At 41.9% G+C, this 17,566-nt stretch overlaps 1 protein-coding gene across 1 annotated transcript; it reads left to right on the top strand.

The window, feature by feature from the left end:
* The first annotated feature begins 4,707 nt into the window (after nucleotides 1-4,707).
* LOC122641530 (pentatricopeptide repeat-containing protein At5g52850, chloroplastic) lies at nucleotides 4,708-7,606 on the top strand. Its single transcript, XM_043834794.1, has one exon. It carries the CDS (start codon nucleotides 4,749-4,751, stop codon nucleotides 7,566-7,568), a length of 2,820 nt encoding a protein of 939 aa, XP_043690729.1. The 5' UTR covers nucleotides 4,708-4,748; the 3' UTR covers nucleotides 7,569-7,606.
* The last annotated feature ends 9,960 nt before the right edge of the window (nucleotides 7,607-17,566 follow it).

The following is a 17,566-nucleotide window of genomic DNA, read 5'->3' as shown; positions in this document are numbered from 1 at the left end:
ATGGATTGTGAGCAAACCTGGACTTCCTGGATGAGGTACGAGAGAAGGCACTACTGAGAAACGTGGCATACCAGCAGCGAACGGCCAAGTACTACAACGCCAGGATGCATTGCAGCCAAGGAAGGAAGGGAAGCTATCAGCAAACTGGGAAGGACCTTACATAGTCTCCAAGTAGATACGTCCAGGGACATACCACTTGAAAACTCCAGGGGGCAAGAAGGTAGACCGTACCTGGAACTTAGAACACCTGAAGAAGTACTATCAATAGAAGTAATAGCAGTAGAGCAGCACCACCACCAACAGTAACAGTAGTAACAGTAGCAGTAGCAGTGGCATTACTGTTTCAAGAATAATTTGAAATTTTTTATTTGAAGAGTTGGTTTCGGGAATACTCGTCTTCTTCTACTACTCAATCATCACTGCCACCACACCAAGGCTCGTTGGCCACCAAGGTCCGTTGACCACCAAGGCGCAATGCCACCAAGGCCCGTTGGACACCAAGGTTCGTTGACCACTAAGGCGCAATGCCACCAAGGTCCTTTGGCCACCAAGGTCAATTGACCACCAAGGCGCAATGCCACCAAGGCCCGTTGGCTACTAAGGTCCATTGACCACCAAGGCGCAATGCCACCAAGGCCCGTTGGCCACCAAGGTCCGTAGACCGCCAAGACATAATACCACCAGTAGACCACCTGGGGTTACAAAAGTAAAAAAACCATCGAAGCAACAAGGATCAAATGCATGCCATATCAACATCACAGAAGGTAAAAAGTTAAGTATATACAAGCTGAAAAAAGATCACAATCCAAAGTTCAACATCCAAAGAACGTCTATAAACTCATGGAGCATCTGATGGAGGAGCGACATCCGACCGAGCAGGGGACATCATATCGGTCTCAGCAGGGCGAGCAACACTCTCCTCTGGCAAGACTGCACCCTCCTCTGTCACTACAGCACCACCCTCAGGAGAGACACTAAGATCCGGTCGTATGTCCATTGCACAACAACATCCAATCAAGAACACAAGACAAGTCAGACAGTGGGTACATAAAAGAAAAGTACATGAGCAAATGTCAAAGAAGTCAAATATCTTACTAGGACTCAACTTCCAAAGACATAAGAAGGCCTCGAAATCCAACTAACAGACGTCAAACGGATCGTATCCCTGACATCGCTGGAGGGAGTCGCGCTCAAAGTCGCTCAACTCAAGAGGGCAGTTCACCCTCTTGATATCAATGGCCTCCTAGGTAGACCGCAGTGCACATCGAAGGACCATGGCAAAAAAGAAGCAATCCCTCCAGTACTTCACCGAGTTGTTGATCCCCACCAGAGGATCGAGTGCCGCGAGAGACCTCCTGGGGAGACGACAGGCGAAGTGGTAGCACCCACCTTCCCCCATCTTCAACACATAGAAGTACGAGAACAGGGGAACGGTAACAGCACACCCCACCCGGGCGAAGAACACATAGAAACCCAGGATGATCCTCCAAGAGTTGGGCAATACCTACCCAGGGGTAAGACACCAGTGCTCCAACACCAACTCCACGAAACGGGAGATAGGGAAACGAAGACCATGAGCGAAGAAAATACGATAAAGGCAGACCTCATCCGCTCGATGAGAGTAAGCGCAGTCGTCAGGTCCAGGGACGAGAAGCACGACCTTAGAGGGTATGTGGAACTCCCGACAAAGTGACGCCAAGTCCGAGGAAGTCAAGATGCTAGCAATGTGAGCCAACTTACTCTTAGGGTCACCAACAGAGGTAGAAGCCCTAGAGGCCCTACGACCCCTACTAGGGGTGGAATCTCCAGAAACCTCCTCCTCCCAATCACTAGCAATAGGAGAAGGCAAGGAAGAAGAAGTATCCATGGGGGAAGATGACCCCGAAGAAGACTCCTCTGCGGATCCAACCACGATCGTAGTCGGATCAGAGTCGTCAGATGATGACATGGACAAACAATGAAGCAGACTAGCTACTTACTTCGAACGACGGTCTCCCAAAGCCAAGCAACCAACCGAAGAGAGGGATGCCAACCTGCAACCATCAATGCAGATCCAATAAAAAAAAAAAAAGAGAGAGAAAATAAAGATGGGAGAAGAGAGGTTTGAACCCACAACCTCTCCCTCACCAAATAAATTGCAGGCACACCCTCCAAGAAGAGATTATTCACCGTGAACCCCTCAATTGATACAAGAAGACATGGACTACTCTCTTGAGCACTCTATTCCAAGAGAGTGGGGGGCAAATGATGAACCCAAATTCACACCAACCAATCAGGAGCCACCACGTGTCCTGATTTGAAAAAGGTGGGCCAACTCAGGACTAGGAAGAACCAGACAGGCACGAACCAAGGAGGGACTCGACGAAGACCACCCATAGGAGTGGATCAAAGACCTCCCATAGGAGTGGATCGAAGACCACCCATAGGAGTGGATCAAAGACCTCCCATAGGAGTGGATCGAAGACCACCCAGAGGAGTGGATCGAAGACCTCCCACAGGAGTGGATCGAAGACCACCCATAGGAGCGGATCGAAGCCCCAGGAGTGAACTCTCCCTCGGGCATGAACTCCCCCATGGGTGCGGACTCTCTCCGAATGCGGACCTCGGGAACAGATCAACCTCTACAGACCTTGATCTAAAAGCAAGGTACCACCGCCGCCACCAACAAGACATACACCAACATGAGGACTCTAGGCCATCGCCTATCAGTCACGTAGCCAGAACGGACTCATATACTAGGAACCTCATCTACCACGTAGATAGGTCTATCCATCAAGATTACCAAGTCTATCGTGACACCACGTTTCACGGGAAGACAACCAGTCAAGGATGAGCCCTGCTACTCAGGGACTCTATCACCTACGAAGGACACTCTACATCAACTGGGACTCTCCACACTGCCATACTGTACTATAAAAGGGAAGGTACTCTACCCCCTCACCCATCTTGAATTCTACTATTCATTTGTTTGCTCAGAGAGATCTGATTTTGGCATCGGAGAGTCCTAGGCTGAAACCACATCGGTTCTCCTTTGTCACTGTTGGTCCTTTTGCAGGTGAAGGCACTCGAGGGACCGCTGAGCGATTTCCTGACGCAATAGAAGGAGACCTGCCTTCCAGCTTCGCTTGTCTTCCTCGCTCAATGAACTCGGGTGAAGGTCTCAATAGGTGGATACGATTCCTTGCCACGGAGCTTCAGTCGACAAAGGCAAAGGGGTTTCAGTCGATGGAGTTGCAGTGAAGGGTTTTGCATGAGAGAGATAGGTTTGAGTCTTGATTTTTGGAATCCACAAGAATACACCTCTTAAATACTTAGGTTTAGAAACTTGGATTCATTTCAAAATTCGTCCTTAGGGGTGAATTTTGGTGGATTCTAAATTTACACATAAAAATGGATTCCTGTGGATTCTTGGATTCTAACACGGACCCATGTTCCGAGAAATCAAACACGATAAAAAATACCGAATGCAGATCTCGTGGAATCCGACTCCTCCAACACCTTCAACCAACTCTCTATTAATGGTATGAGTCTAGTTGTCACTGACCCATTAAGTGAATAATTTATGAAAACCTAAAATAGAGTGGAAGAAGGTAGACCAGACCAACGCAGTTCGTGTGCGACAGAGATAGTCAAGAAAGGGTTCAACTTCCACAACCATGGATCTAGGGATGCCAACCACACCTCCATAATCATGTTTGTATGCTCATTGATCTTCATGAATGTTTCCACATGAATTATTTTATCACAATTTTGACGGCGTGCCCAGGGATGCGATTGTCCTTATGACATGTATATCTGGAGTTGTTAGATCCAAAGCCATTTCAAACAATCCAGATCATTAGTATACGGTTGGGTTTCGCCTTGCAAAGAGGTTTGGGGGCTACATTTGTTGCCCCCACATTCGGTAATGCCTTCATGTAAACTCTTTGTCGTACAACATCCAAAACTCTGTTGCCACCTAATCAATTTTTTTTAAGGAACAAATAAAATATATAAATTAAAGTGGGAAATTTACATCTGGTGAGATGGATTACAATGATCCTCAAAGACATTGAGACCCAAAAGTTAACAATACTATAAATACTATAAAAAAAGGTTCATTACTATTGCCCCTTGGGCCCACCTTGCCTGAGAGAAAACTCCCTGTTGAACATAGAGGCCCAGTGCCTCATGGTTTGTGTGTGTTGCGGGGTCGTGCACGAATCCCAGGGGAATTAGTTGGCCTAAGGCCGAACACCAGTTCCAAAAAAAGAAGGTTCATTACTACTCCAACTACCCCTAATACTAGTAAAGTGATCCTCAATCATTGGTGCAATGATAATAAAAAAAGAAAAAACTGCAATGCGGATCAATAATAACCGGTTCGAATTGGTTTTAAACACCCTTGTACCAAAAAAATTGGTTTTAAACACCCCCGGTGTCGGTTTGAGTTAGGAATCCCGGACGGAGTCGACGTACACCCTTTATAGCTCTTTCCCTCTCATTTTTCATCCAAACAACAGAAATCATAGGGACTACCTTTGTGAGTTGGTCGAAGCAGAGAAATCGGAACAGGAAATAGATAGGACAGCGAAGACGAAGAGTGAAACCTACCATTCTTCTCCAATGGTGAAATGCAAGTGGAGGGCTCTCCACTGTAGGATTGACAAGCTCCGACGAAGTGTAAGCTGTCTCTTGAATCAGAAAATTCTCACGAAATTTGGCAATCAGATAAGCGCCATTTTGGGCAATGAAATTTACTGCTTAGCATGAATTTCTGCAGGTTCATCATCTCATACTTGTTCTATTCTCCAATACTTCCTCCTCCCCAAACTCAAGTAATTATCCCTTCTATTAGAAACACCATTTTGCCTGCTTTTCTTCACTACAGTCATGTTGACCAACATAAGCCATTTGATTTTAGTTCTTTGTTTAGAAGAGAATGGATTCAAAAATCAGAGCCCACGATTGCTGGTGGAACCAATTTGTGCCTTTCAGAAGCTTTTTGTTCATGGGTTCTTTCTAATTGTAACTCAAGGTCATTGAAAGTGGGTGTATATATCCACAGCCCTCTAATTAAGCTGGGTCTACAAGACCACTTGTTTCTGAACAATCTTCTATTGTCTCTCTATGCAAAGTGTTTTGGGATTGAACCAGCACAGAAGATATTTGATGGAATGTCTTATAAGGATGTCATATCATGGACTAGCATGATATCTGCTTATGTCAGAAGTGGAAATCATGAACAAGCATTGGAATTGTTTGATCACATGGTGATTACTGGTTTGTTCCCTAATGAGTTCACTTTCTCAAGTGTTTTACGATCATGTGCTTCTCTAAGGGAGCTTGAGTGGGGGACTCGTGTGCAGGCACAGATAATAAAGTATGGATTTGAATCGAATCCAGTACTGGGAGGTGCCTTGATTGACTTCTATTCTAAATGTGACCATTTTGTGGAAGCATCTGAAATATTTACATCTATGGACAGTGGTGATACAGTCTCTTGGTCCACAATGATCTCTTCCTTCGTCCAATCTCAAAATTGGGATCAAGCTCTAAGACTATATCTTCAAATGATTAAGGTGGGGATCCCTCCTAATGAGTTCACTTTCGTGAAACTTTTAACAGCATCCAGTTTTCTTGGTTTGGACTTTGGGAAATTAATTCATGCTCATTTGATACTATGGGGAGTTGAATTGAATTTGGTATTAAAGACAGCTCTTGTAAATATGTATGCGAAATGCGAGAGGATGGATGATGCTTTGAATGTGTCAAACCAGACTCCTGAATCTGATGCCTTACTGTGGACTGCTTTAATTTCGGGTTACACTCAAGTCTTGGATCTTGAGAAGGCCATGGCTTCATTTCGTGAGATGCAAACCCTGTGCATCTTGCCAAATACTTTCACTTATGCTGGTGTCCTGACTGCTTGTTCCTCTGTCACAGCATTAGAACTAGGGGAACAGCTCCATTCACTAGTGATTAAGGCTGGTCTGGAGGGGGATATTTCTGTTGGAAATTCTCTCATTGATATGTACGCGAAATGCTCTCCATCAATACAGAATGCTTTGCAAGCATTCAATGAGGTACTGTCACCTAATGTCATTTCTTGGACATCTCTGATTGCCGGATTCACTCAACATGGACTGCAAGGTGAAGCATTCCGTGCATTTGCTAAGATGCTGGTTGTTGGTGTGGAGCCAAATTGCTTTACGCTCTCTTGTATCCTTAAGGGTTGTGGTACAACCGAAGATTTAAGTCAAGTAAGGAAGCTTCATGCCTATATAATTAAAACTAAAGCAGACTCCGGTATAGCTGTTGGGAATTCTCTTGTTGATGTTTATACTAGAGTGGGATTGGTGGATGATGCATGGAGTGTCATAAACAGGATGAAGCATAGAGATGCCATCACATATACATGCTTAGCCACAGGACTAAATCAAATGGGTCATCATGAAATGACATTAAACATTGTTCCCCACATGCAATATGGTGATATTAAAATGGACAGCTTTAGCTTGGCCGGCTTCTTATGTGCATCGGCTAGCTTAGCTGCAATAGAACCTGGAAAGCAGATTCATTGTTATTCTTTGAAATCTGGTCTAGACTGCTGGCTATCAGTCTCAAATGGCCTTATTGACTTGTATGGGAAATGTGGAAGTATAAGGGATGCTCACAAAGTTTTTATGGAAATTCCAGAGCCAAATGTTGTGTCATGGAATGGGTTGATGTCTGGATTGGCATCAAATGGTCTATTCTCTTCTGCTCTCTCAAGCTTTGAAAATATGAAGTTGGAAGGAACTGAACCTGATTTCATTACATTCTTATTGGTTCTTTATGCCTGTAGTCATGGTGGTTTCATTGATCTTGGTCGTGAGTATTTTCACTCAATGCATGAAAATTATGGTATCACACCTCAGTTGGATCACTATGTTTGCTTAGTTGATCTCCTTGGCCGAGCTGGCTATCTGAAGGAGGCCATAACTGTGATAGAAACTATGCCATTTAGACCAGATGCATTGATCTACAAAACCTTATTGGGTTCCTGTCACGTACATGGAAATTTATTTCTTGGAGAACATGTAGCAAGGTTATGTTTTGAGCTTGATCCCTCAGATCCAGCAGTCTATGTGCTTCTTGCAAACATGTACGATAATTCTGGAAGGTCAGATTTAGGTGATCAGACTCGCTGGATGATGAGGGAGAGAGGATTGAAGAAGAATCCAGGTCAAAGCTGGATTGAGATAAGGAACAAGGTCCATGTCTTCAAAGCAGGGGGTAGATCCCACACACAGATGACTAAGATTCATGAAATGTTAGAATCGCTGAGGACCAGATTGAAGAGCATAGGATATTTGTGTAGAGATGATGCATCTCATCACAGTGAGAAGTTGGCAGTTGCTTTCGGTCTTCTGAATACCCCATCAACAGCTCCAATACGTATAATCAAGAACTTACGTATTTGCAGAGACTGCCATATGTTTATGAGGCTTTTGACTCAATTGTTTGATAGAGAGATAGTTGTGAGGGATGGAAACCGTTTCCATTCATTCAAGGAAGGCGACTGTTCATGCAACGAATATTGGTAAATGGTGACACAAGGGACTTTCGTTTCCAATACTTTCCATATTTCAGTTTTCATCTTTCTCTCCTATTTTAAGCCCTCATTGAATTGCTGACTGTACCTTCTGGAACCCGAAGAGAGTGCATATCTGGGTGCCATGTCATGTAACAGAAATTTGCAAATTTGCTTGCTACAAAAAGCCTTAGGTATGATACCGTTTTGTTTTCATTTCCAGAATGACAGATGCTTCATGTAATTTTCTTTGGTCCTTTGTCCTTCTATTTGCATTATACTTTGTTAAAGAAGTTGGGACAAATTTTAACCAAACAAGGAGCATCTGATTCTGATGGCTTTCTCCTTAATTTGTTGCTTTAGAACTTTTTGGCTTTGGGATTGTATAGAATACATTAAGCTCTACAACCAGAACTGTCATCCTTTCCGAAAAACTACTGGATTAGTATCTTATATTTTGAAATATTAAGACTGCGTCTATTGTATCAACCTCGTAGACAAATAGTTATGATCCAACAATTCTCGTCCTGGGAAGAAAAATCTGTCATCCTTGTTTTAAGCAGATAACATTTTTGAGCTTTTGTTTATTCTGTTTTCAGGTGGTGTCCACTGTCAATTGCCTGTTTTAATCTCCAAAAAGGAAGGAACGAAATACTAGGGGAGTACACAGTCTACAGTGTGCATAATCCACCTCCCTATGGAAACCAAAGCTTTACCTGTAATGAGTGGATCATATCTTGTGTAGTAGCAGCAGCAGTACAGGAAATGCATTTGGTTGTCTGTGGAGAGCGCAAAACTATCCCATTAGTTCCCCACTTATTCCCTCTTATGTGCTTATTTTAGCATCTTTGGCTTGTATATGCTTCATGCATAATCAGGTTGTTGAAGTCGTGAGTTATATGGGGCAAATAGGTCGTTGTGTAGTTACTTTATTCCTTTGTTTCTGTCCTTTATATTTCTGTCTTTTATATTTCGACTATGTAAGGGCAATTCTGTCCAGTTAAGTTATATATAAATAAATCATATTAACCTGCGAGAGAACATGAAGTTCTCACGCAGGTCTTCTCTCTTACGGCTTGCTCTCTTTCTCTTCTCCTCTTTCTCCCTCTTCTCTCTTCTCTCTTCTCTCCCACCTTCTCTAATCTGGTTCTCTTATTTCTGGTATTGTATCATGGTATCAGAGCCTGAATAATCAGATTGGAGAAACCCCCACGATTCTCTTTTGATTTCCCTTTATCGATTTCTGGTTTGTGGTGTACAGCCACCTATAACTGTCTCTTCTACGATGTAAGTTCACTCCTTGAAGAATGAATGGAGTGATACATATTGGTACCTACATGATTTGATGATCGATTGGAATCCTCCCTCGATTTTTTTTCTTGAAGGCTGCTGAGATCGAGTACAGGAGAAAACCCTGACAATTATTGTTTTGTTTCTTTCGAAGCTCTTCCTTGATGTCTGGTTGTTCTGGCCTTCTCCTACATGGTATTTAGTGATTCTAGAAATTATCTTACCCTGTTTTGGGGTGATGCTGCTGCTGCTGTGAAGATCCCTTCTTCTTCTCAGAAATTCTGAGATCGATTCTGCCTGGCTGCTTCTATCAGTGTGGGGCTGCTGCTGTCTATTACCTCTGGGTTGCTGGAGATTATTCATCCTTTTATTATCCTCTGCTGCTACTTATTACTGCTGTTCTTGGCTGCCTTCATTGAGTGACATTGGCTGCTGCATATTTACATTATTTCTGCCTCGGTTTTTGACGTATATACACTATGGCTGATTCGAAGACCTCCAACGACAATGTGAATGTTCAGATTACATCCATAAAGTGGAAGGGAGGTTCCAACTACTTATTGTGGGCACAGGCTGTTCGAGTCTACATTATGGCCAAGGACAAGGCTGACTATCTTACTTCTCCTCCTCCAGCGGCTGACTCTAAGGATTATAGTTCTTGGAAAAGGGAGAATGCTATTATTTTGATTTGGTTGTGGAACTCCATGGAGCCAGACATTGCTGCGAATGTTATGTTCCACACCACGGCAAAGGGAGTCTGGGATGATCTCAAGGAGACATACTCTCAAGAGAAGAGTATGACACATATCTTCGACCTTTATGAGAAGCTATTTCAATTTCAGCAATCGGACAAGTCTCTCCAAGACTATTACAGTACTTTTAAGGGAATGGTCGAAGAACTAAATATGTTCCAGCCCCTCACCATAGATATTGAGAAGTTGAAGTCTCAAAGAAACGAATTCTTTGTATCTAAATTTTTGGCTGGTTTGAATCCTAGTCTCAAGGCTGTTAAAGGACATATTCTTGCTGGGGAATCTGTCCCTACATTGAATGACACTTTTTCTCGATTGCAGCGTATTGCTTCTTCTAGCTCCAAGCCCGACACCAATCCAAAGGAAAATTCTGCTTTCACTACTACTAGAGGCCGCGGTAGAGGCCGTGGCTCAGGGGGAGGACGCGGATTTGGTGGTCGTAATTCTGCGGAGACATATTGACAAAGCAGCCCGTTTATGTTCTTATTGTGGGAAGACAAATCATACTGTTGACACTTGCTGGTCCAAGCATGGGAAACCCGAATGGGCTCAAAACTTGGCCAATCATGCGCTCCGAAGATGGTTCCGATTTTGCTGCACCTAGCGATTCTAAAGCTGGTTCGACCGTGGGAGATTCTTCTACCAACCTTCGTGATGAGATGCAACAACTCATGCGTCGCATCAAGAGTCTGGAATCATCCACTTCCACTTCTGGGGCCTCCATCACCACTACCACCCTAGCTCATGCAGGTACTCCTGCCGCTCTCCTTTCTACTACTTCCACACCCTGGATCATTGATTCGGGGGCTTCCGCTCATATGACTGGTAAGTCATCGGTTTTTAGTTCTATCTTTCTAACTCTCACACACCTCCTGTTATTGTGGCCAATGGTTCCTCCACTCCTGTTACCGGGCATGGTACTGTATCTCTCAATTTGAATATTTCCCTTTCTTCAGTTCTACATGTTCCTCAATTTCCTTTAAGTCTTTTGTCTGTTAGCCAACTTACTAAAAATCTAAACTGCTCGGTAACCTTCTTTCCCTCTTACTGTGTTTTTCAGGATCTTCACACGAGGAAGACGATTGGTGGAGGGTGTGAGAAAGATGGTCTATATTATTTGTATGGCGCTGCCCCGTCTGCTTCGGCTGCAGCTACTTCTGTTGGTGGAGAGTCTCCGTTTCGATGGCATTGTAGGCTGGGACATTTATCTTTATCTAGATTACAGATTGTTTTTCCCCAGTTTAAGAGTTTGAATAAATTAGAGTGTGAGGGTTGCGAGTTGGGTAAGCATCATCGTGCTACCTTTCCATCTCGTTCTATGCCCCGTAGTGAGTCTTTATTTTCCTTGGTACATTCAGATGTGTGGGGTCCTTGTCGTGCTAGCAATAGACATGGTTTTCGTTATTTTGTCACTTTTGTGGATGATTATTCCCGGACCACTTGGCTATATCTTTTACAGGATAAATCAGATTTTTTAAATGTTTTTCAGAATTTTTGCAATGAAATAAAGACTCAATTTAATGCTGTTATTAAAATTTTTTGGTCTGATAATGCTCTAGAGTTTGTTCAAAATGAGATCTCTTCTTACTGTGCTTCTACTGGGATGATTCATCAGACTAGTTGTTCCTATACTCCTCAACAGAACGGAGTTGCAGAACGGAAAAATAGGCACTTACTTGAAGTTGCCAAGGCCCTCATGTTGCATATGCAGGTGCCCAAACATTTTTGGTGTGATGATGTACTTACCTCGTGTTTTTTTATTAATCGCATGCCCTCTTCTGTCCTTGGTGACAAATCCCCTTTCTCTATTTTATTTCCCGGTGTTTCGACTTTTAGCTTGCCTCCTAGAGTTTTTGGGTGTGTTTGCTTTGTTCACAATCTCCATCTTCATGGTGATAAGTTGGACCCTCGGTCCACCAAGTGTGTCTTCTTGGGTTACTCTAGGACCCAAAAGGGGTATAGATGCTATGACCCTCTCACTCGCAGACAATTTGTGAGTGCGGATGTCACCTTCTTCGAGGGTACATCCTATTTTTCTGACAACCCTACTATATCTAGTGATCCATTAGCTGTGTTTGAGGCTCCTCCTATTCCTGCCGTTGTCCCTATGACTCCTCCACTACAGGTGTACCGGCGCAAGAGGCACTTTGGGCAACTCCATCCGAATCAGCCTGGCCCATCCGCATCGCTTCCTGCACCTGTCTCAACCTCTGGTGGAGATCCTACTCTACCTGTCCCTCCTGTCGCACCAGCTGATCCGGATCCTGATGCCTTGCCTATTGCTACTTGGAAAGGTAAACGTTCATGTACTCAAAAGTCTCTCGTTGCCTATCCTATTGAACAATTTGTTTCTTTATCTCATCTTCCTCCTTGTCCCCATGGTCTTGCTACCTCTTTGTCTTCATATACTATTCCCCGCACTCACACCGAGGCTCTTCATAGTCCTGCCTGGAAACAGGCCATGGATATGGAAATGGATGCTTTACTGACTCGACATACATGGGAGTTGGTGGATTTACCTCCTGGTAAAGACCTAGTTAGGTGTCGTTGGGTGTACACTATTAAGTACCATTTCGATGGGTCTGTTGAGCGGCTTAAAGCCAGCCTGGTAGCTAAAGGGTATACCCAAACTTATGGTGTTGACTACTTTGAGACTTTTTCTCTTGTGCCTAGATTGAATTCTGTTCGCATCATTATCTCTTTGGCTGTGAATTTTGCTTGGCCGTTGTATCAGTTAGACATCAAGAATGCTTTTCTTTATGGTGACTAGCTTGAAGAGGTCTATATGGAGCAACCTCCGGGCTATGTTGCTCTGGGGGAGAATAGTGGTCGTGTGTGTAGGCTGCACAAAGCCATTTATGGGCTGAAACAGTCTCCACGTGCATGGTTTGAGAAGTTTAGTTCTGTTGTCACACAATTTGGTTTTACTCAATGCTTCTCTGACCATTCTGTGTTTGTTCGCCGCCAAGGAGAGAAATTGGTGGTTCTAGTGGTTTATGTTGATGACATCATTGTGTCAGGAAATGATGAAAATGGGATCCAGGAAGTGAAAAGTTACTTACAGCAGCACTTTCAGACCAAAGATTTGGGCTAGCTTCACTACTTCCTTGGGATTGAGGTTATCCGAAGCAAGAAAGCAATAAGCCTGTCTCAAAGGAAATATGTACTAGATCTGTTGACTGAAACTGGTATGCTTGCTGCAAAACCAGTTGATACTCCTATGGACCCTAATCACAAGCTTGGTTTTGATGATGGTGAGAGTCTTAAAGATATTCATTCCTACAGAAGCTTAATTGGGAAGTTGTTATATTTGACAGTCACTAGGCCAAATATTTCCTATGCTGTTGGGGTTCTTAGTCAGTTCATGCAGGCCCCTTGCAAGTATCATTGGGATGCAGCTATCCGTGTTCTTCGGTATTTGAAGGGAGCCCTTGGGAAAGGACTGATTTATCGTCCAAATAAACATATGGAGCTGGTTGCTTATTCTGATGCTGATTGGGTAGGTTCTGCTAGTGACCGTCGATCTACTACAGGATATTGCACTTTTGTTGGGGGAAACTTGGTTACGTGGCGGAGCAAGAAATAGACCATGATTGCCAGGTCTAGTGCTGAAGTTGAGTATAGAGCCATGGCCCATACCACTGCAGAGCTGATGTGGGTTAGGTCTCTCCTTCTTGAGATGGGTTTTTCTATTCCAACCCCAATGAAGATGTTTTGTGACAACCAGGCGGCCATCTATATTGCTAGTAATCCCGTCTTTCATGAGAGGACTAAGCATATAGAAGTGGATTGTCACTTTGTTCGCAGTGCCGTGTTGAAGAAGCTGGTTGAGACACCTTTTGTCTCTTCGTCTGATCAGGTTGCTGATGTGTTCACAAAGTCTTTATTTGCTCCTACTTTCCGGTCTTGTTGTAACAAGCTGAGCATGGGTGACATATATGCTCCAGCTTGAGGGGGAGTGTTGAAGTCGTGAGTTATATGGGGCAAATAGGTCTTTGTGTAGTTACTTTATTCCTTTGTTTCTGTCCTTTATATTTCTGTCTTTTATATTTCGACTATGTAAGGGCAATTCTGTCCAGTTAAGTTTTATATAAATAAATCATATTAACCTGCGAGAGAACATGAAGTTCTCACGCAGGTCTTCTCTCTTACGGCTTGCTCTCTTTCTCTTCTCCTCTTTCTCCCTCTTCTCTCTTCTCTCTTCTCTCTTCTCTCCCACCGTCTCTAATCTGGTTCTCTTATTTCTGGTATTGTATCACAGGTAATACAGAAAACAAATAAAAGATTCATGTACTCTGAATTTTAATCTGTGTGTGTGTGTGTGTGTCATCTCTAAATTTTAATCGGGTCCTTTTATTTTTTCCATATACCTGCAGTTTGAGGAATTTGCTCTGAAAATTCTATGAGTTAATACGCAGGTATGTGTACGCATTTCTCACTTATCCTTCCAACACAATAACCTATTTATGTTTATTTAACCTGAGTTTTTGTATTTGCTTATGGAAAAAGAATCTATAAGAGTTCCAATACCTCTCTTCACCTCTTTGTACTTTCATGTAGAGTCATGGAGTCCTGAGGAACACCGTGTTCTACTTGGATGGGAATCTTTTGTTTCACAAGATATACTGAGGCTCTAGTGGCTTTCTGTACTGTGAACCATGAGTCCATGACATAGGAGGAGAAGGTAGAATGGAGTCTATAACTCCAAATAGATCACTAAGTAGGTTAATATAGAGGTATACTAGGTTTCCCAATCAATTCTCCAAAGAAAATCCCCAAACCAATAACTATTAGAAGAAATTGGAAGGAATAGGAAGAAATAAGCAAACCTTGGTGATGTAAGGCAAGAGGAAGTGAACCAGCTGCACTCCCCTCCTCCTCCTTCCTTCTTCTCGTCCATGTCCTCCCTTTTTCTCCTTCTACAACTCCTTCCCACGATTTTGGTAATGTGGCTGAGAGAAAAGGGCTTTTAGAAATTTATTCCCATAAATAAACAGGTTCTATTAAGGTTTGTTAGGTTGATCACAACCTAAGGCTGAGAATCAGCTCACAGAGGGAGCCGGTTGATCACCCAAGCATTGGAACCATTACCAAATCCCTCTACATATCCATATCTTGAGTAATCATCCGTGAAGGTTATAAAGTATTCATATCCATACCTAGCTTGAATGTTATGGCTCCACACTTGTTAGTGTATATCAACTCTAACAGATCTGTGGCCCTAGCACCTTTATTGATAAAGGATTTCTTGGTCATTTTGCCTTGAAGGCATGACTCACAGTTAGGAAAGGGTTCGACCTTTAGGACATGTTTGGTTCGCTAAACCAAGTGGTGGTTGCGTTGATATTGGTGAGGAATCCATTGGTGGTGCACCAGTGGATCTGTTGTCTTGACAGATTAACTGTTTGGTTACCCTGAGTTTGTCAGTTGGATTCAACTTGAATCTGTATGCAAGGAATTAAGTATCGGAGCGTATCGTATCGTCTCGGCCGATACGTCTCGGTATCGGTCATGGCCGAGACGAGACAGGTCGAGACGTATCTTTTTTTTTTTAAATGCAAATGTCTCGAATGTATCGGTATGTATCGACCGATACATATCGATACGATACGATACGGTCGATACGTATCGATACAGACGAGACATGATTTAAACCAGTATTTTATTATTTTTGAAATAACGATACATATCGGAGGCGTATCGAGACGTCTCGGTATGTATCGATATGTATCGACCGATACATATCGATACATACCGAGACGCCTCGATCGTGACGCTACAGCCTTAAAACCACATGGGCCCAAGTCTTCTCAAAACAAAACTCGAGCAGGAGCAGTGGCGAAAAAAAGATTCCAGCTTTGAGAAACCAGAAAAAACATCTTTAAACTTGGTTTTTGCCAAAGATTTGTTGAGGGCTTTGATTCCTTTGCCAAAAACGATCCTAAAGGAGGTGAAATCTCATCATTTGCTGCATCTAACAGCCCACATTCGAAATCAAAAGGTGTTCTTGAAGGGCAAGGTTGGTTTTTTGAAAAAAACTTGATTCTTTTGTTTAAATCTTTGATTTTTGGTATTTTTTTTGTTATGATTCAAAGGGAATATGTTAAACTAACTTAGTATTGCATTCTTTGTATACATTTACAAAGATTTGAGTTCAAAATCCATGTTTCTTTGCATTTCTTACCCAAAACCGAAAATTGCTTCTTTAAAATGATTTTTTTTTTTTTATTTTCTTCTAAAATTTAAAACAAATGCTAATGTATATAATATATGTACTATATTATGTATAGATCTATCACATTCCAAGAAGATTATATATTTACCCTAAAATCTATCACAATAGTCACTCCTATTGTTGAAGACCCTTACAGACATGACTTTGATCCACCCCGACATTCTTCATGGCAATTGAGTGACTTTACATGTAAGAAATTTCATCTTTTAATCTTTTATAACAATTTCAATGTGCCGCACTTGTCTGGTTATTGATTATTCACAATTCTTAGTATATATGCATGATATATGACACAAATTGCTTGTTTATATTGTTTTTATTGTCCAAAAGTGTATTTCCATGTGTATTTTGATCATTTTCATGCGTTTCTACACCGATCGATACGTATCTCCGATACGATACGATACGATACGTCTCTTAAAATCGCCCAACCGATACGATACCCGATACCGATACTTAAATCCTTGTCTGTATGAAAAACTGTTTGGTTTCCCTGAGTCTGTCAGTTGGATTCAGCTTGAATCTGTATGAAAAACTGTTTGGTTCAGATAGATCCTGTCAACACATTGGCTACTATATGGCTAGAATATGAAACAATAATGAAGAAATTTGCATTCAACTAATGTTTAAACTTGAATTTAAATAGCAGTTAATAGAGTTCCTATCCAATAACTGTCCTCGTCATCCATTACATGAATAAAATATAATTAAAAAGTTCTTATACTACTGTGACGTCCACTTTTCTCTTCCAAAACATCATCACTTGACAAGGTCAAGATTTTTAATAGCATCAAGAACGTCCTCCAATGCCTTTATACGTTGCTGCAATATCCTTGTTTGAAATTGAGAAGCATTGATAGATCCCCTGAAGTAACCTTGTATGTATTTTGTGTCTGCAAGTGGTGATTATGTGATTGTGGTTTGAACTTCTTTGGTATTCCCAGATTTGTTGTTAGGAGACGAAGGTTCTCCCTCTTCTATTATTTTAAACATCTCACAACCACGATTTTTTGCCTGAAAATAATCAAAAAGTTACTGTTGATTATAGAACAATTTTAAAGGGAATAATTTATCAATACAAAACGAATCTAAAAAAAAAGAAAGACAAAAATGTATATGGATTCATATTGCGGTGGAATGTGGACAAACACAAAAAATCATGCCTTATTGCTGGTCCACTAGTAGATCTGCGAACCTTGCTTTGTCCTTCTCCACAATCATACATTCTAAAGTAATCCATCCACCCAAAAAAAAAAAAAAAAACCTCATTATGTAATTAACACTTATAGAACATTCTTGCTAGATTACACTCAGTATTTAATGTCATTATTTTGTATTTAGTACCACAAATTTCACACCTTGCCACATTATTATCCATCTATTCAAAGTTTAAAATTAACACATAATAAGAATTCAGTGTGGAAGGTCCACAGTTTAAGAAACAAACGTAACCAAAATATTAGTTGAAACCATTAATACATGTTCTCTTGTAGATCAGTCAATTATTTAATCTACAAAAATATTAATAAAAAGATAAGTCTAAAGTAAACCAAAAATATGACAATACCAACAAGTTCTGAAACCATCAAATGGTAAACACGCCCTAAAAACCAAACATTGTTCAACACATGATAAAAACCAAAGCACCCCATCTCAGCGTCAGTCTTCATTGATGCACCCAGTTCCAGGCATATACAAATCCAATAATTTCAGCTTGTATTCCTCTTTTGCTTG

This window comes from Telopea speciosissima, chromosome 10 (genome assembly GCF_018873765.1).
Source record: "Telopea speciosissima isolate NSW1024214 ecotype Mountain lineage chromosome 10, Tspe_v1, whole genome shotgun sequence".
In the NCBI taxonomy this organism is placed as follows: Eukaryota; Viridiplantae; Streptophyta; class Magnoliopsida; order Proteales; family Proteaceae; genus Telopea; species Telopea speciosissima.
This window is presented reverse-complemented; position numbering and strand designations above follow the sequence as displayed.